At 44.4% G+C, this 19,655-nt stretch overlaps 2 protein-coding genes across 7 annotated transcripts; one reads left to right on the forward strand and one right to left on the reverse strand.

The window, feature by feature from the left end:
* Positions 1-442: 442 nt before the first annotated feature.
* SCPEP1 (serine carboxypeptidase 1) lies at positions 443-19,583 on the reverse strand. Of its 6 annotated transcripts, XM_051797942.1 has the most exons (17): positions 19,367-19,583; positions 18,278-18,374; positions 16,446-16,515; positions 15,810-15,913; positions 15,553-15,713; positions 10,120-10,265; positions 9,165-9,254; positions 8,088-8,243; positions 7,645-7,719; positions 7,366-7,438; positions 6,994-7,031; positions 6,682-6,810; positions 5,789-5,873; positions 4,886-4,999; positions 4,095-4,232; positions 2,612-2,775; positions 443-2,491 (listed from the first exon to the last, which is right to left on the reverse strand). In XM_051797942.1, the coding sequence occupies exons 6-17, from the start codon at positions 10,192-10,194 to the stop codon at positions 2,426-2,428; spliced, it is 1,203 nt and encodes a 400-aa protein (XP_051653902.1). In that variant the 5' UTR covers positions 10,195-10,265; positions 15,553-15,713; positions 15,810-15,913; positions 16,446-16,515; positions 18,278-18,374; positions 19,367-19,583; the 3' UTR covers positions 443-2,425. The 6 variants fall into 6 exon arrangements, with proteins under 6 accessions (XP_051653902.1, XP_051653903.1, XP_051653900.1 ...); XM_051797943.1 differs by lacking the exon at positions 15,810-15,913; XM_051797940.1 differs by lacking the exon at positions 15,810-15,913 and having other exon boundaries at positions 16,430-16,515.
* Positions 11,406-16,800, forward strand: COIL (coilin). The gene is made up of 7 exons (XM_051797935.1): positions 11,406-11,677; positions 12,652-13,831; positions 14,163-14,249; positions 14,601-14,648; positions 15,252-15,327; positions 16,011-16,099; positions 16,598-16,800. Exons 1-7 carry the CDS (start codon positions 11,424-11,426, stop codon positions 16,685-16,687), a joined length of 1,824 nt encoding a protein of 607 aa, XP_051653895.1. The 5' UTR covers positions 11,406-11,423; the 3' UTR covers positions 16,688-16,800.
* Positions 19,584-19,655: the final 72 nt, after the last annotated feature.

Genomic DNA, 19,655 nt, shown 5'->3' on the forward strand with positions numbered 1-19,655 from the left:
TTCTAACAAGTTTAGATCTGGCATAGCCCCTAAAATCAACAAATCGCTAACACCAGCCTTGTAGAAACCATCCTTTCTCCTCATAACCCATCTCTGCCAGCTGAAAAACCTGCAGAAGCTGAAACAAAGCAGGACAAGAAACAGATGTCTCAGGCCTATGGCTGAGCACAAGCTCTAGGCAACGTGAATCAATGTCTCATTTGATAAAGAAGTGTAAGAACAGCACTCAGTTGTGCTTTCTGGAGAGACCATCTCAATTCTTTTCCTCTAGCAAGCCCTATAGTATTACTTGTTTAGGCATAATGCAAAATATTGTATATAACAGGATTGAGGACTACAAGCCAATCCAAACTGCTGCCATGGTTTAACCCCAGCCAGCAAACAAGCACCACAAAGCTGTTCCTGAGAGAATCTGAGGGGTAAAAGTGAGAAAACACATGTGTTGAGATAAAGGCAGTTTAATAGGAAAGCAAATGCTGCACACACAAGCCAATCAAAACAAGGAATTCATTCAGCACTTCCCATGGGCAGGCAGGTGTTCATCCATCCCAGGAAAGCAGGGCTCCATCACATGTAGCAGTTACTTGGGAAGAAACACCATCATTCCAAATGTCCCCCTTCCTTCTTCTTCCCCCAGCTTTCCCTGCTGAGCCTGGCACCACATGGTCTGGGATATCTCCTGGGTCAGCTGTCCTGGCTGTGCCCCCTCCCAGCTCTTTATGCCCCTCAGCCTTCCTGCTGGGTGAGGGGCAGAAGAGGCCTTGATGCTGTGACACCACTGCTCAGTGACAGCTGAAACATCCCTGTGTTATCAACACTGTCCCCAGCACAAATCCAAACACAGCCCAGAATATCTACTATGAGGAAAAGGAACTCTATCCCAGCCCAAACCAGCACACTGCCCAGGCTCAAACATGCTGATTTGCTTGGTAAGTTACTTACAAATATTTCAAAAACACAGATATTCACACTTACACACTTCCAGCACCCTCCTCCTGTTCATCTAAAAGCCAAAACAGAAGAGCTGTGATTCTCAAGCAGTGACATCAGTGTGATGCTGAAGAGAGATCAATTAGACCTATTTATTCCAACAAATGTTTAAAAAAATAAATCTGGATTTGCATTGCTAAAGTTCTCTAGAATACAGTTCAAGGAGAGAACACAAAAAATGAAAGCACTTATTAGGTGCCAATACTGCAGCTGCTGGGTGACTGCATATGTGTTTGCACAGCATTATGCCTCAGTCCTTGCTGAGCCAATGCTCTCAGGCATTTCATGACAGTTTCAGTTGCTGAAGTAATTGTAGGGCTGCTATTTATTTAGGATTCTGACAGCTGGAATGAGCTGTTGTGCCTCCTATCAGACACCAATAAACAGCAGCCGCTTTGAGCTCCGTAGCAGAAGTCAAATGATGTCTGACCAAGTCTCTTCTTAACTAGTATATAAAAAAAAATGTTGTTTCAAAATAATAGGTCTCTGCAAGACTTAAAAAAAAAATCTTTAAAAAATATAGATCAAGATTTTATATACCCTTCTTTTAAACACTGCTATTACCTCTCAGAACTATGCTATTATTGTTCATATAATGCTCCTTTCCACTCTCCCGGCTAAAGCCAGAAGGTTTAAGTGGCTTCTGTCCATTAGGACTCTTTCCTGTACAAGAAGAGGGTATTAACAGGGCTCTTGTTTCCAGGAAAGCAGGAATTCCTGCTGGATATGCTTTAGGTGTTAAGGCTAAAGGCAAAGTTTGATTAATAGTTATCAAAGAGAATGAAAACAAGAAACAAATGGCCACATGAAAAAGGTCAAATCCTCCTCTGGGGGGTGTTTTTCTATCCCCGTAACACAGGAAACCTGAAGAATCCTGGATCCTAATTCAGGCCCCCCAGCAAGATGAGATGGACTGTGATTCCTCTGGGGCAGGTCCTCTATCCTGTTGTCTCCATATGTTCAGCTTGTAATCCAGCCAGGTGACTCAAGCAGAGGCCTCAGGACAAAGGAAGGAACATTCCACAGCCTCATGAAGCAGATCAGCTCTCAGAGAGGAACACAAAGCAAATCTATCAGGGGTCAAATCAGTTTTAGTCTTGGTGTGTGAACAGAGAAGGGAGCATTCAGGGAAGGGCAAGAGCACAAAATCCTTCCAAGTCAAAGGATCAGAGTTAGTTCTTTATGACAGTGGACTTTCCTCTGAGTGTCATTTTTGAACAGTATTAAGGCAGCAAATCACAACTTAAAAATTCAAAAGCAACAACTCATTCAAGGAAAAAAATGCCTTTCCATGAGTGCTTCTTCACTTTATCACGAGATCAGAGAGGCTGTGTGTCCAAACAGCCATTGCTCCTCCTTCGGCTCCGGATTCTGGACTCACTCCTCAGGAGCCCTGGGGCTGGGCAGGAAGCCAGGCCAGCTGGGCTCCCCTTCCCTACAGCTGCTGCTGGGTCACCATCCTGAGCATTTTCAGTGCCATCTCCCCTTGGTCAGAAGGTACCTGGCACAGAGGTAAGCACACAATAAGCAGCTGCTCCGAGGAAGCAGACAGCAGGCACAAACCTTCTGCAGTTTCCTTGCTGATAATGGTGCCCCCCTCCCCAGGAAGGTCATTATTTACCATGTGCCCAGCCTTGAGAATCCAGAAGAAAGCAAAGTTCTCATAGGCCTTGTGGAAAGCAGCTGTTTGGGTGGAATCTGGAGACACATACAGTGCCTTCCACCTTTTCTGGCTGAACTGGTCCAAACAGGGCCATTTCAGTTTCCGGATCCACGCTTCCTGGCCTGCAGGAGATGAGAGAGATGTTTGATTACAGATACTGACACAACAACTTGGGAGTCCAGTTCAGCTGGATGCCCACTGCACAAGGTACCAATACAGCAGAGTGAGCACAAAGTCTCTGTGTGCTCAGGTTCTAAAAACAATTTTGCTATGCCTGGGAAAATAATCCAGGCTGGTTCAGGACAGGGTGAAACAAATCAGCGGAGGGAGAAGGGGAAAGCAAACACTGAAGGTGTATCTGAAGTGGACTTATGATTGCACCAGTTAAACATCTGCCTCTTGGAGGCTCTGCTGCCACAGAAATTCCAATGTTATTTTGTTTTACTCCTCAAACACCTGAATGTCCTGCCGTGGAGAAGGATCAGCCACACCAAGCCCCCATCTCAGAAATCAAGAAACACTGTGTCTCTGTTTGTTAGACACTTACTGAGAAGAGCCTGGAAAAGTTGTTTTCAGGTGTTGCTAGAGAAGGTGACAAGACAGAAAAAAGAGCAATTCCAGGACACCAAGGGTGCCAAACCTTTAGCCCACCTCTGAACTACTAGAAGAATTTACATCTTAACTGCAGCTCCATTTTAGCTCAAAATATGATAAACTGGAGCACCACTAACTGCTAATCTGTTTTGATGGCCTAAATACTGTTTCCTGGATTTATTGATTGCTGTATTGTTCAAGAAGGGCATCTGAATACCGAAGTGGGCAGAGACAGACAAAGAGTAAAGCCTTTCACAACACAGGAAGGTGTTGGGTGGTCTGTGATTGCAGATTATTTAACTCAAAAGAAAAGGTGAGTGGAAGGGAGCAGGGCAGTCTTGTAGCAGGAAGCACTGCAGGAGTACTTGGCCTCCCTCCCAAACTGCCACTGGACCAAATCTGCATCTTGCAAGCAGTGAGGGACAAACAAAGCCCAAGATGTGCAGGAGCCTACATGTTACTGAGGGCAGGTGTGATCACTCTTCAACTGCACCTCCCTCATTAATTACAACATTCTTCATTTATGAACAAGCACACACACAAACACACAGATATATGCATCTATCACAAGAGTTAAGTGAATTATTGGCTTCACTGAAACAAGCAATTACTAAAGTTTCAGATGCATTTCTCAGCAGCACAATGGAGGTAAAGGATTTGCCTCTCTCAGAGGGATATAAGCAAAACATACTAAAAGCTGCTCATTTATGACTGTAGTATTTAAGTGTTGCCAGTTAGAAGATTTGCATAGGAGACTGGAGAAATCCAGGTACCAATATCCTGGCAACTTCACATTCTACTCATCACTCATACTTCTGTTCCCAACCCCAGCCAAGAAGTTCCTTACCCATGGTGTCAACAATGAGATCCAGCTGCCCATTATAGACTGTGACATTAACATTGGCTGCCAAAAGCTGATCAACAACATCAATGACAGGTTTCATGAAGTCCTCAGCCATGTTCTCAAAGACCTGTCTGGACTGACCTGGTTGGAAAGGGAAAGACAAATTTTAACTGATCCTCAAATTTTAACTGATCCTCCTTGTCATCCCCAAGCTGGTAGAGAAGTACAGGCTAAAGGTTCTGAAATGCAGTTCACAGCAGCATAAAAACCAGTCCTAGCCCAAAGTGGCAGCCAGTGATTTATCAGTCTGAGGAACCAAAGGGGACCAGAAAGCAGCCAGTCTCCCACTGGAGCTCACAGACAGCCCTGTAGCTCCTGGCTCCTATTTACACACACAAGGTGCTGGCATCCATCAGTCCTTTCAGCCTTCCTTTCTGTTTTACACCCTCTCCTCCACACAATGCATCATTACATGATACCAGACTTCTGGCAGAGAAAAACTGATGGCAATTTCAGCAAGATTGCATGAAAGACAGAAACCAACTGCTGAGATACAGAGGATCTTCTGCCTCCCTCCCCTTGTACTTTTAATTACTTGGCTAAAGACAGATACAAGCAGCAGAATTGGAACCAGAACCACATCTGCCCTATGACATCTTCATTTCTGAGAATAAGTCCCCTTCTTAGCCCCAAGGATAATGACAGTGGAATGTGACCAATTGCCAGAGCATCTTCCTACAGGCTGCAACGCTCTGAACAGCAGTGATGGACTCATGAGGTGCCTGGGCATGTACCTCCCCATTTCACACAGTCAGGAATAATCTTCAGCTTCTTTCTGACAGGGCCATTCATCAGTTCATCCAGGCTGCCCTGGTGCATGTTTCTGACGTGGCGCTGGTAAAGTCGCGCTGGAAGGAGAGAGAACCCTTTGATCAGTGGCACAACTGAGACAGTCACCCTGCACAGATCATTTTCAGTGCCACAGTCACGGCCAACAAACTCTGCTCTAATGAAAATGCAACACCACAGAGAGAGATTTGCTTCCTTTTACTAGAAACCACTGAACTCTACCCTTACTTAGGTCAGGGGATGATGTGGGAGGAACCCAACCATCCATGTCTACTTTTGGCTAACACAGCATATTTTTTCAGGAGCTCAGCTTCTGCTTTAGCCACTTGGTACAGACAGGGCTTCTCAAATGACCAGTTATTTTTGAGCTGCAATGTTTTACTTTTGGGAGTTAATTTCACCTTCCCTGATGAAGCCAAGAGAAAGAGATAAAAAGCCTGAAAGAAACTACTCTACACGTGTGTTTTTCACACTGATGCTCAAACATCATGGAGCAAAAGAGTCTAATCAGACTATTTATACTGATGAGACATTTCTGTATCCTAGCTTGAAGACAGAAATGAAAGACAACAAGAGGAAGTAACTTAAAGGTCATAAAACATGTTGCAATTCTACTGAGTGCTTCCTTGCTGTAATTTGTGCAGGATGTACAGGTGGAGGTGTAATCCACAGGGTTGTTCCACATTCCTATCTGTCTCTATTTATGCAAGAGCAAACAAGTTCTGCTCAGGAGAATATCAACATCCATTTTAAGGATGTGCTAAATTGAGGCTCTTTCCACTATCAGAGCTGAAGGTATGAATGCAAACATAGGGCCTCAGAAGCTTAAATATTTAAATACAACTTACTGAGATAGAGATTTTCTTGTTCATCTGATTTCATTTCTGGAACATCCTTAGTCATGATGTTGTAGAAGTTCACATTGTCTGTGTTCTGAAAACACAAGATAATTTCAGTAACAAAACCATTTCTCAGATATGAGGAACAGACTATTCTGAAAAAAAGAGATAAGTGAATCCTAAATAAAGGACCCTGTGACCTGCCACTTTACCAGCACTTCAGGAAGACACTTATGGAAAAACTCAGGTCCTACAAGAGCAAGAAAAGGAATTGGCTCCAGATCAGCCTTTCTGTTTGAGGCAGCCAGGGTGCTACCTGTACTAAAGAATGAGATGTTACAAAGAATGAGATTTTAGAGCAACCTTTCAACAGGAGAGACAAGAGCAAAACTTTACCAATCTTTTAAGCTGGAACTTGCTAAGTAACAAGATGTGACTCACAGTAACAGAACATAATTTGAAGTTCCTTTGCATCCTGTGCACCTACTGTAGTTCTTCAAATAGAGATCTGTGCTTAACTTGAAATTTGTGTCTTGCTGGATGCAGCTTTCAATATTCAAAGTTTTCAAGGAGATATAGCTCATTTAATTTGAAACTGGATTCTCTGGAATTCAACAGGACCACTTGCATGCTAAATATTAAGCATCTATTTAAGTGATTGCCAGGTCGAAACCTTGATGCAATACAAACCCCTGAGAGCTGCCCTACCCACTGCCTCTTTTAATCACACAGTGGTGCACAGCAAACAAACAGCTCCTTTACATCAGCACTGAGATAAAATATATACTGGCAAAAATGACTGGGCAGAATTCCTGCCAACCCAGAGCTCATAGAAAGGATAACCTGAAATCATGTGCCTCCCCAGGCACCAGTTAGTTACTCATGTTGGTCAAAGCTCTCACCTCTTCAATGACACCTTCAGCCTTGCCCCAGAGCTCAGTGGCCAGCCCATACTGATTTTTATTTATTGCATCCATTATTTCTTTGGCAACAGCAGTCACCTCTGCTAGGCCGTTATCATCAAGGAGAGACTGGAAAGCAAACACAAAAGAGGACAGCTTTAATTGTGATTTCACATTCATTTATTGCCAACAGCCTCCACGCTTTCCAGGTTCTCTTCTGGGTAAGAGGTAACCCTCAAATTCAACATTCATTTACACTGTATGGCAGCACAAGTGATCAGGTGAGGACCAAGAGTTTAAGAAGGTACTTACAGTGCTGTACAGGTAGGGCCCCCAAGACAGCACAGAGTCTAAAGAAACAGAACAGATTTCAAACATGGAACTTTCTGATCTACAGTTTAACTTACTTTCCTTTTATTGTGGCAACACTGACCGTGACAAAAATCTATGGAGATGAATTAATCAGTAAAAAAGTACTGTCAGCTCAGTTTAGCCCTAAGGTTATTACCACAGAGCAGGTTCTTTACAAATCCTGCAACATCATTAACCCCCTAAAGCATTAATCAGTGAAATCTATTCACTTAAGGCAGGGATGGCATTTTTGACTTTAGGTACTTGTGGAATGATTAAAGGAATCAACAAAACAACAACAAATCACCCACAGTCTGAGGATTTTAAACATACCCAAGGGAGAAATCCACGAGTCTCCAAGAGCAGTCCCCATAAAATTGCACTTTATGGTCCCTTTTTGAACAGCCTGGGTAAATGACATGAAAAACAAAACCAAACAAACCCACAACTTTTAGTTATAGATTCATGACTCCAGAATCAGTTTTCTTCAAGTGAAAAAGATAAGTACCACTGTGAACTGGGCAACAGGGACAGTGTATTCCAGAAAATATAAGAACTTGTAGAAGACTACATTTTAAAGCGAGAAGCAAACCACATCCTCCAACTACTTACCCTGTGCAGCTCTAAAGCAATGCCAGCAGCCATTTTACCTCCGTAAGATTCAGAAAATATGTAGAATGGGATGGTCTGGGGAGAGAAAAGCCACACAAGGAACTCGTTGGGCAGAGGGCAGAAGATACCTGCAACCACAGCCCACAGAAGCCAGGCACTGGCTGTTCACCTCTCACTACCAAACACTCAGTATTTTTCTTGTGCTTCTCAGATGACTCAACAGACAACAATCCACCCCAATGCTTATCTAACTAACCCCAAATTCAAGATACAACTTCTGAATTGTGGGGAAAAAGAGGCAGTGATTATACTTGCACTGAGTCCCACCAACCCCTACCTAGCAGCAAACACTGCCCATCTGGAAATATGTTCACTAATTCTTTTTCAGTTCTATTTAAAAGCAAAGAAAAAGCAAATGCTAAATGAGAATTCAATTCACTTACCTGGAATTCTGTTCTACATGAGAAGAACTCCTCAAGGAAAACCATCATATCAGAAACTACCATGGAAAGGTTTCTGGCAAACAAGCTACAATCATCCACATAGCTGAATCCAGTGCCCACAGGATTGTCCACAAACAAGATACTGGCTGCCTGCAACTGTACAAGCAGAAAGAAGGTTTGTATGAAACCACAGCTCAGCCCCAGCAAAAAACTTAAGTTTTGATGGCACAAATGATTAAGTGAGGCTGAAAGAACTTGCAGAAAGATTAGGTGAAAGACCAAAAGAGAGAAATGGTGCAGGTGACACTTGTCTATCAGAATGTAAAACAAAGCAAAAAGTTGCCTTCTACAGAAAAATCTTCTCTTTTGGGTTGCTGGGATTTTGTGAGATTGCTGTAGTGAATGCTATTCTTGTATAGTTACAACTGTAAAAATAAAATCAGATCAGCACAGAGAGCTCTCATGGCACAAAGCAGCAAAGCTCACCAATACAGAAGTACAACATAAGGTCTTTCAAACTGCCCAATCTGCAACAAGAAATGCACCCAAAAAACCCCAGTGATCCAGGGGCAGGTCACCCACGTGATGTGGGGAACTCCAAAGTACTACAGACTGTTTGTAGCTCAGAGCACAAATATATTTCATTAATTGAACTTCCACCTTCATAGGCAGCTGTAATTTGTTTTCCCTTCAAGGCCACACTGGACCTGTAATTACAAGCCATACATTTTACACTGCCATCCATCCAGAAAAAGCTCTATGACTGCCCATAATGAAGCTGTGATCTGAAATAACACTTTCTACAATTTCCCTGCTCTCTGCTTCCCAGATAACTGCACTTCACAAATTCATGGAAGCCCAGACATATTCCAGCAAATCAAATTAATAGGTGCAGTCTTCAGCTCTAAACAAGGTTACTCCTATGAGCCAATTTATTAACCACACTATTTTAAGATGAAATATTATAGTTCTACTGAACTTTACATGAAAACTGTTCTGTGTGTTTTTGCATAGCTTGCTTACACAAGCAAACAAACATTTGCAATCAATAATTAGAAGCTTAACTCTCTACTGTACCCAGGTTGTATTTCTTGGTTTCATTTCTTTGTCTAATGGACCGATCTCTTCAAAGTTCCCAAATCCACAACCTGAAGATCCTGGACCTCCCTGTGGGGAAAAACCAAATGACAAAGAAGTTAAAAGGCAGCATGGCACACGACAGATAGGAGAAAAGTAAAAGTGAGCCAGTAAGTAGAACGACAGATTGTAAATTTTGAAAAATGGCTTTGGCACTACACGTTAATTTGCAGAGCAGGCTCTGTTCCTCATCTTTCATTATGTGCACACATCCCATTTCTGAAAGCAAGAATTAACCAGAGAAGCAGTCACTTGGGAGATCATCTGATGAGCTGCATGCTAAGTGGGCAGTTTCAGAACCTCATTCCCTGAATAACAAATGCAGAAGTCAGTGATCTGCAGGGGTTTGCGAGTTATTAGTTTAACCAGCATGTACAGCCTGTGCATTTCACCCTGATGAAATAACCCAGAAAGAAAAAGACCAAATCCTCAAAGTGATTATATTCAACATTAACTTCTGAAATGTACTGCTGGAGGTGACTGTGGAGAACATGCCACTGCCTTTATCAAACTGGGATAATCTATAAACAGTCTCTCTTGTTTCCATTTTAAATCTCTGATTATTTTATCTACTCTCTCTCTCTGAACATTGTTTAGACTGCAAGCTCTCCAGGAAAGGAGCTGTGATACTAGAATGCACAAAAATCACTACTGTTGTGTGAAAGACAAGAAAAACCTTTGTTTCTGTAATTGAACTTGGCAGAAGGTGAGCAGCTGGGGACACCCCACAACTCCAGGATGTCATCATCATTGTTTCTTCCCAACCTGAACACCTCATTCACAAGGTGAGTCATTCAGAATTTTCAACCCTATTTCTGTAGGGCTGCAAGATACCAGTCAAACTGAACCACAGATGGAAAGAATTGTCCCTGAGGTGTCTTTCAGCAAACCTTACCTGAAGCCACAAGACGAGAGGTAGTTCTGTGAAGTCTTTGGTTGGGTTATTTGCATAGTAGAGCCACCAGAACATGTGGGCCTTACTCCGAACCTGCACATATCCCCACAGCTCTTTGGGCTCTTGGGACTGCCTCAGAACTACACCTTGGGGGGAAATAAAAGTGAAAATCAGCTAGGTAAAAAGGCTCAGCTTTGGGCTTTCCACTACACTTGTTCCAAATCATTACATTTCAGTCCTGGGTGTGGTAATTAGAAGCGCTTCCATTAAAAAAAAAAAATTACTATAAGAAACCTACTTATACTTACACCCCCACCCACAGCTGAGTTATCATCAATGAATGAAGCTAAGTGTGTAATTAAGGGCTTCCTTATCAGAGCCCTTAGAGCTGCCGCCGGAACAACAGCCCAATCACTGGGATAATTTGTACTATCAGGAAACACTTAAAGTCTTTCCAAGGCCTGAGCTGAACGCACAGCCCCACTGGACACGATGGAATAACTCACACCAGCTTCAGGGTCCCCAGGGCTCACAGAATATTCGGAGCTGGGAGGGACCCACAGGGACCATCGAGTCCGACTCTGAAGTGAGTGGCCCGTGAGACCTTGGCGTTATCAGCGCCGTGTTCTGACCAGCTGAGCCTTCTCCAGCACTCTGATCTGAGTGTCGGGAGGGACCAAGTCACTCTGCAGTCCCCAAGGACAGCCAATGCAGGACAAACAGAGGGCCGCTTTTAAATGACTCCAAGATCTAATCCTAGGGTTAATGAAATCAGTATAGTCTGGTCACCTTAAGCAATCACTCTATTGCCCACGAAGGACAGGCACTCTCCCAGCACAGACCTTTGAAACTCCATCCCGTATCTCCTGGGTCAGGGCAGAAGGCAGCAGCGCACTGGAGAAGCAGCCACACGGCTCTCCCGCCCCGCAGTGCCCGGGCTCTGCTGCTCCCGCTGCCTCCTTCTCCCCGTCCCTCCCGCCGCCACCCCCGGCAGGGCAGCGGCACCGCCCGGGGCTCAGCCTGGGGCCTGCGCGGCAGCGGCCGCTGGACACGCTGTGCCCGGAGGCTGTCGTTCCTGTTCCTATCCCATCCCATCCCATCCCATCCCATCCCATCCCGCCCCGTACCTGCCGTCCCCGCCGCCAGCACCAGCAGCAGTGTGCACAGCACGCTCAGCGCGCTCCCGTCCCGGCGCGGCCCCATCGCTCCCTCAGCTCCCGCGGGTCACGCGCGCGCGGCCCCGCCCCGCCCGCGGCCCCGCCCCCCGCGCCCGCCCCGCCCCCTCCTCCCGCCCCTCCCCGGCCATGATGGCGGCTGCCGGCGGCGGCCCCGTGCGGCTGCGGCTGCAGTTCGACCACCCTCCGCCGGCCAGCCCGGGCTGCGCGCTGTGCTGGCTCCTGCTGGAGCCGGGCCAGGCGCGCCTCGTCACCGACCTGCTCAGCCTCATCCGGCACCGCTTCGGCTTCAGCCGCCGCGCCCGCCTCAGCCTCTTCCTGCAGGGGGCGCTGCTGCCGCCCGCCGAGAGCGCGCGCCTGGTGCGCGACAACGACTCGCTGCGGTACGGGCGGGAATGGGATGGGAATGGGATGGGAATGGGAATGGGATGGGAATGGGATAGGGAATGGGAATGGGATGGGAATGGGATAGGGAATGGGATGGGAATGGGATAGGAATGGGATAGGGGGAATGGGATAGGAATGGGATAGCGGGAATGGGATAGGAATGGGATAGCGGGAATGGGATAGGAATGGGATAGGGGGAATGGGATAGGGGAATGGGATAGCGGGAATGGGATAGGGGGAATGGGATAGCGGGAATGGGATAGCGGGAATGGGATAGCGGGAATGGGATAGCGGGAATGGGATAGGGGGAATGGGATAGCGGGAATGGGATAGGGGGAATGGGATAGCGGGAATGGGATAGGGACAGCGGGAATGGGATAGGGGGAATGGGATAGGGATAGCAGGATGAGATCAGGACAGGGATAGGTACAGGGACTAGTACAGTGGGAATGCGAAGGGGATATGGACAGGGGGACCAGGACAGGGACAGGGGGACCAGGACAGGGACAGGGGGATTGGACTGGGATCGGGACAGTGGGAACGGGAGCAGGGAGTCAATCCCACATATAAACCCCATCCATACCCATCCGTATCCAAAGGGGGTGTCAGAGGATGGACCAGGCTCTGCCCGGCCCAGATGCCTCACTGTGGTCCCTTCCAGCCTAACCCATTCTGGGATTCTGAGTCCCCTCGTGGGGTTGGAACATGGCAAGACGGGGATAGGACCTCCTTGGAAAGGGCTGGAGGGAGCCAAGGGGTTGGGAATGTCCCTGAGGATGGAAGGGGAGCGTTGCCTGTGCCCTGCCCCAGCACCTGCCTGTCACAGCCTGTGCTCATGGGGGAGGCTCCTGACTGTCTCAGGCACAGGTGGAGCATCTCTGCTCCAGAATAACTTACCTGAGGTGCTGACATGTAGGAAAAAGTGTTCGTTTTGCTCAACAGTGACTTTTGTTTGGATCTTTTTTGACAGAGTAAAGTTGGATGACATAGTTGCAGATGATTATGAAGAGACAGATGATGGCTTTACTTACACAACAGAAGAAGACAAAAAAAGGCACGGACACAAGCAGGACGAGGAAGAATTCTCTAGGAATGAAGACAGGCATAAAAGGAAAAAGAAAAAGGACAAGCATAATCTTGAGTATTCCTCCTGCAGGGAAGAGAGCTCTGTAGATATTTGGGACTCTCAAAAAAGGTACACGAAAAGAAAAAGAAAGGAAGAAGTTAGTGGAAGAAATAGACTTGCAGAAGGTAAGGAAGAGAGCTCTACTGCCCATTCTAAAAAGCTTAAAAAAACAGAGAAGGAGAAACAGTTGGCAACAAAAAAGAAGGATGAAAAGCAGACAAAGGCTGCTGCACCAAAGATGGCTTTAGAACGGGAAAATGAGAACTTTTCTCTAAATTCTGGTAAAAATAGCACCAAAAAGATCACAACACAGTCCAGAAAAAAGAGAGTGGAAACTTCAGATTCCTCCAGCACATCGTCTGACAGTGACAGCAGTGAATTAAACATAAAGCAAAACAAACCTTCCCATAAACCTGTAGCGGTGACACTTCCTAAAGACAAATCCCAAGCTGCTGCTGCAAATTCTGATGCAAAAACGACTAAAGTGACTGTAAAGTCTAACACTGAAAAGACTAAGACTGCAGTTAGTAAAAATGCTAAAAAACCCCAGTCCTCTAGTTCAGATTCTGACTCGAGTACAGAGGATAAGAAGGCGACACCAGCACAAGGCAGCACTGCCAAGGAAAAGTCTCTGCCCACCAACACGGTGGCTGTAAAAGCCAGTACCAAGGCTCCCAAAGCAAAGAGCTCCTCCTCAGAGTCTGACAGTTCAGATTCAGACACACCTGTTACTAAAAAACCCGCAGCAGATGCTGGGCTGAGTAATTCCATAGGAAGAAACTGTATTAAACAGTTGCCAACCAATACTCAGGGACCATTTGCCAGCCCAGGCCGTGGAAGGGGGCGTGGATCGGGAGAGGATTGTTTCTGGAGAGGACCCAGGGGCCGTGGGTTTCGTGGGATGATGAGGGGCCAAGGCCATGGGAGAGGGGCAAACCCTGGCTTCTTCTATAACTACAGCAGTGAAGGCCAGAAACAGAGGCAGTTAAATGAATCTGCGACAAACACTTCTGTTGTTGTCCAGGTGAGTGACTTGCACAGTCAGGGGTCACCTTTCTCCTGCAGCTTTAACTATGCAAAAAGTCTATAGGATGAGAGTAATTCATGAAAGCAGAAATAGCTTAATGGGATAAAGGCTGATCTTAACTTAGTAAATCTGTTATTTATCATATCTCCATTTGTCAGCCTGAGGAAGTGTTTGTATTGAAGTGATTGTCCTACACATCTCAAAACAAAGCACTCACATGGGTACCTTACCCTTCTCAGAACTTCTCACAACCCATACAGCATAAACATTATCTTCTGGTTTTATTAATACAGTAATTAAGTCAATGGGATACTGTTTTTTTCCACAGAATCCCGTGGAAGTTCCCAAGAGAGACTATAGTGTGTTACCTCTTCTAGCTGCTCCACCCCAAGTGGGAGAAAAGATTGCCTTTAAGGTAAAGAACTCTGGAAATACCGAATGTTAGTGGGCTAAAATTGCTTCATTTGGGCCACTCTAAGCTTCTGACCTAATAATTTCTCTAAAAAATTCTCTCATTGTAAAGTCTGACTTAGATTTTTACAAAGGTTTGGAGCCTGTGCATAAGTTAAATGCATTGGTTTAGACTTTCTGTATTTGTGTAACACAAAGAAATGTTGTGTCTGCTGTCATTTCAGTGTGAATTTCCATGCACATATTGTTATTTCTCTAGATACCTTTTCTACAATATTATTGCCAATCTTACCATACAAATAATTACACTTCACTGCAAAAACTTACAATTTGTTATTTGTATTTCTTTCAACAGCGCTTGGAACTAACTGAAAATTACAGTCCTGAAGTTTCAGACTATAAGGTACTGATTTTCTTTCTTCCCTTAATTCACTCACAGAACTATTATAGGTGAGGTATGACTTTAAATATTTTGAGGTTGTGCACTGTTTTTCTTTGCATCCAGTTGGCTCCAGAGGCCATTCCTGGTGCAGCAGTAAAAATGAAAACTAATTGAAAATTTGAAAAGTGAATAAAAATAAAAAAAGTTATTTAAAAAAAAAAGCCAAACCCAACTGCAAGTATTATTAATGATTTTGGAGATGACAAAAAACACAGATCTTCAACTAGAAAAATGTAGATGTATTTGAGTCTGCTGTGGTTTGAAGTCAGGGCAAGTTCTTGAAACGGGTGCAAGTAAAATTTTTTATAGCTACTTGAGATAACTTGGTTTCTGGAGAAGTACTGAGTTAAACTAAAAAGTCAGTGACAGTAAGTAAACTTTGGTTGCCAGTAGCTACAGATTGCTGAGCTTTAATTCTCTGCAGATTTTCTACACAGAGATAGGAAAAACTGATAGCCAAATTTCCTCTAGAATTGATCAAGTAGCACAGTGGTTGTAGATATGGGATAGTTATCCAGTGCTGAAGTGTATCTTACCTGATTCTTTTTTTGTTGCTTTATGAAGGAGGCAAAAATAATCAGTTGGAATGCTGATAAAAAACAGATCGAGCTCGAGATCCTTTCAGCACCAGCAGGACAAAGTACGTACCTTGTTGTCATGTGCATCACTTGGAAAACAGCTCATGTTTCAGGAGTATTCCCAATTTCCTTGGGTTCATTCTCAACACACCCCTTCCCTCCTCATTCCCTCCCCCAAAAGTCTCTTTAAATGGAGGAGTTCTAACCCTTGCTAGTTGAACTGAAGATGCTCGTGGGCATTTAGAAAAGTGAATTTCTTCAGTCAGTATGAGTGCTCAGTAACTCACCTCTAGCGTGGCTTCATTTTCTGAAGAAAGCTGAAATCAATATGTGGAATTACAGAGAAGATGTGAGACCATAATGCCATTCTTTGCACCATCAGTGAAGCCACTGCCTTCAGTGGATGTGGAAGTGAGTCCCTGCAGTGACAAGGTGCAGTTCCTGAGACCTGAAACAAGGAATGTTTCTGGAACTGAGGGGGTGTCCTGCAGTTGCCATTGAAGCCAGAATTAATGAATTGTCATATTAAGCAACATATTGTTACCTTTTTTGTACATGTAGTCATATGAGTCACCTTAATTTTGGTGTGCAGTATTTAGCTCTACCTCAGATTTTTTTTTTGTTGGAATTACAAGCCCAGACACACAACTGTAAACCAAACAGAACAAAACTGGGGTTTGAGGTAAACATTTAAACTTTTTTTGCTGTTGTTTATAGTTAATTGAGTTGTTTGTTTGTTTTTAAGTTGCTAAGGAGCCGGGGAAATTCGATCTGGTTTACCAGTCTGCAGATGGAGCAGAGCTGATCGAGTACGCTGTCCCTCAGGACACCAAGGTATGTAGGTCCTGCTTTGAATCCTGTTACCAGTTTTGCATAGCTGATACCTGCCCTGCTTTATGGCTCTGTGCACCTCAGGGAGATTCCCTTTACAATAATGGGAGTAATCTGATTAAAATAAATGGAAGCAAAAATAAATGTTCCTTCCTAGCAAGAATATGCATGATCACAAGGTAAGAATCACTTCTTGCATATTGCTCAATTAACTGGGGTCAAAGCCAGCATCAAACTGTAACTTTTCATTTTGGCTAATAAAATAAACAACATCATGTCTCACAGAGTATCCATTCTTTCAAGCTTATTGATTTCATGCACTGTTGTTCTTACCTGCACCTTCCCTTACCCAGGATGTCAGGCAGGTTGAGGTTCATCAAGAGGATCAATGAATCACAGGAATGAGCCTTTGTTCAGGCCTAGACAAAGAGTAATGACAGAGAAACTGCATCTGTTGGTGAGGCTGGTACCTGCTAAGTGTTGTCTGTGCTGTGTTTTCAGATAACTGAAAGCTGGGACGCCCTGATAGAGCCAAGACTGATTGTTGAGCCTCCAGTCAATGGATCCAGCGTTGAAAATGAAACCATCTAAAGTGTGAAAAAATGTACATAACTGTACAGACTTGTTTTGTGAAATGCTGCCTTCTGGTTCTGAGGGTGGCAGGTGCACTGGTGGATATTGTTAATAAATTGTTTTAAAAAGAAGTATGCCAAAAGAAAAACACTTTTTTTTTTTTCCTTAGGGTGTGTTTTTACACTGTACAGGAAGACTTTGTTTAGTCTAACACAGGTCTGTTGGGTTTTTTTCTTAATATTTATATCCTACTGCTGTGAGCTGCAGAACTGGAATAGTTTGATCAAAAGATAAAATACAACCTTGTACTGTCAGTAACTTACTGAAATGTCTGGGTTTAACTAAAACCATATAACTGTCCTACAGAGGTCGTTTTTATCTAAGAATTAAATACTGTTGATATGCACACCTCCTCCTCTGCTGCTGCTGAGCATCATACAAATGCCATGAGTTTGCAGTTACTTACAGAGTTCATCTGAACATGTCCAGAAATCCATGTGGATTTCAAGCTTCTGTAATTTTGAGGCATATAAATAGTAATGGTAACTCAACCTTGCTTAGAACCAGTGGAAAATAACACAAATCCCCAGCAAAATTGTGCCCCATTCTGTTAATCTGTGTAGGCCCTGAAAACCCTTTTGTTTGTTTTACATCAAACCCTTTTGCTCTGTAAGAGCTGTGCTGCCTTTCTTCTTTCCTTCCCAGCAGCACAGTGGGTCACTGGGTGCTGCCAATGTGCTGCCCTGACAGCTCTGATAATTATTAACATTGAGGGGACACCTTGTACCTCTGTACACCTGGCAAGTCTTACACTTCCAGATAATCCCTGTCCTGGGTAGTTGACTCTTACAGAGAAGACATGGAAAAAACCCAAAAACTCTATAGATACAAACACCTGAAAAACTGTACATGGTGGTTTGCTAATTTGTGCTCTGACCAGTGCATGATTACATTAAAATACTGCACATCTTTCCATTAGCCCTATTAAAATGTCTTGTTTGTGAAGGAATCATTTTTATACAAGTAAAGCTGATTTGTGTATTGTGGTTCTCTTTAGTTGCCATTAATTTCATGCTAGAATTTGGGGTTTTTTTGAGAAATGGACAGTTAGATTCATGTGTGGCTGTTCTTGCAAACTGGACAAGAAGAAGATGCCAGACACTAGCACAGTGATGTTGAGACAGTGGGGATTAATGGAAAGATTGTTTTTCTAAGGGAAATTGTTAATTTTTAATTCTTAAGAAATTGTAAAAGCTAAGTGCAAGTATTTCACAGCACTGTTAGAGCAGGACTCACCTCTTGTTCCACTGCCCACACTGTATTTTGGCCATGTAGTTCAGGACCACAGGAAGTTCTCAAGTAATTTCAAGGAAGCAAAGAGAGCAGTAACTTCATTAGCTATGTAAATGGTAATTAATTTTTAATGTTACAACGTTATTGTCTTTTAGACAAAAAGAGTGATTTGGCTTCCTCAAAACCAGAATTTCAAGCCCTCTTTGACAATGGGGAACTTAAATTGCTCATCTGAGCTCTAAACATCCTGTGCTCTGCTCCAGAAGCAAAAGCTACAGTTGCCAGGGTGTATATTTACCCTTTTTATTTACATACCTTTGTATCAGTAGATACCAGAGGAGTGCTGCACAAGGTACTGAGCCTTTGAAAGATGACGATGGCTTGGTCCAGATAAGCCCAAGGAGTTCATTCACTATAGAAAAATAAAAAATGTAAACATTAAGAGCTGCTCCTTGGTCCAGTCACCGGTAACACATGCACAACACAGCTCTCTAAGAATGTTCCTTTGCAGTCCCTGTCAGCCACCACCTCTCAGGCTCCCCCGGGTGTTTGCATTTCCTCTGACAGCAGTTACAAAGTCCTGATCAGCCCATGCCAACCGTGCTGTAAGTGCATGGCACCGTGCCCATCTCCTCGAAACTGAAACTCTTCCACCCTCCGGCATATGAGAGACTCTGTCCCTGAAGGTTTGCTCCTGTCACAGCCTTGCAGCTCCAAATGCCTCCTCTTGTCCTTTCTGCACCTGTATCTGTCACTAAGCAGTGACTCAGAGCCCTGGGTAGCTTATCCTGAAGGAGTACTGCAAGACTGGAGTGATAACTGGTGTGGGTAGGGGTCCACGTTAATCTCTACAACGTAGGTTTGCAACGACCATCCAGATTTAATTCAGTCTTACAAAAGAAATGACTAGGAGTTCATTTCAACTGTAACAGATGACCCACCACTGCCTCTTTTGAGTGCTTTATACAATTCCTGAACATTTTTAGAAGCCCCTAAGGACTAATGACTACACGATTGCGTGCTAATACTTTCTAATGACATTAAAAGGAACCTCAGCAGTTCTCCATACAAGGTGTCCTTTGCCCACTGGACAAGAGGAGAGAGCAGACAGCTCCTTGTGCTGCAGACCACCAGGCTCTGTTTAAATTACTGGGGGGCCACAGAATTTGTGCCAGGCTGCTCTGTTTCTTCCATGCTGCCAGTGTGGGTGGAGAAGTACAGAGAGCCCTGAGCAAGACCCTGGGTCACCAACAGACAGGGCAGAAGAAGGAGGAGTAAGAATCTGGAATCAGGTTAGTTAAAAAGGGAGTAGTTGCACCTGTTGCTATTCAGCATCAATGTTCCTGTTAGAAACAGCGATTATTCAACAGTTAGACCGAGGAAAATAAAAATTCGAGGAAATACCTTCTGTCGTGATGGGTTCCACATTCACAGCGCGGTAACCCGTGCTTTAAAAATGCTGGATTGACATCAGCTGTTGGAACCAGGCGATGTTTTAAGGTCCTTTCCAACCGAAACCACTCCACGAGTCTATTTGATCTTCAACAGCCAGGTTACCCATAGCTCAGAGCAGCCGGGATTTGGGGGTCATCCCTTCCCCGAGCCCCAAGCAGGAGCTCCGGGTCACAACCCGGAGCTGCGGGGAGCTATGGGGGGCTGTGGGGGGCTATGGGGGGCTGCGGGGAGCTATGGG

Source organism: Manacus candei, unplaced genomic scaffold (genome assembly GCF_025592945.1).
Source record: "Manacus candei isolate 608988 ecotype Guabito, Panama unplaced genomic scaffold, ASM2559294v1 h1tg000047l, whole genome shotgun sequence".
Classification (NCBI taxonomy): Eukaryota; Metazoa; Chordata; class Aves; order Passeriformes; family Pipridae; genus Manacus; species Manacus candei.

Excerpts from the sequence above, each read along its gene's own strand:
- SCPEP1 (XM_051797939.1), bottom strand. The coding sequence starts at position 11,322 with ATGGGGCCGCGCCGGGACGGGAGCGCGCTGAGCGTGCTGTGCACACTG. Across the intron at positions 7,032-7,365 it reads CTCGTGGATTTCTCCCTTGG|ACTCTGTGCTGTCTTGGGGG; the intron begins GTATGTTTAAAA and ends CTGTTTCTTTAG. Across the intron at positions 5,874-6,681 it reads CTGAAGGTGTCATTGAAGAG|AACACAGACAATGTGAACTT; the intron begins GTGAGAGCTTTG and ends TTGTGTTTTCAG.
- COIL (XM_051797935.1), top strand. The coding sequence starts at position 11,424 with ATGATGGCGGCTGCCGGCGGCGGCCCCGTGCGGCTGCGGCTGCAGTTC. Across the intron at positions 14,250-14,600 it reads GAGAAAAGATTGCCTTTAAG|CGCTTGGAACTAACTGAAAA; the intron begins GTAAAGAACTCT and ends TTCTTTCAACAG. Across the intron at positions 15,328-16,010 it reads TTCAGCACCAGCAGGACAAA|TTGCTAAGGAGCCGGGGAAA; the intron begins GTACGTACCTTG and ends TTTGTTTTTAAG.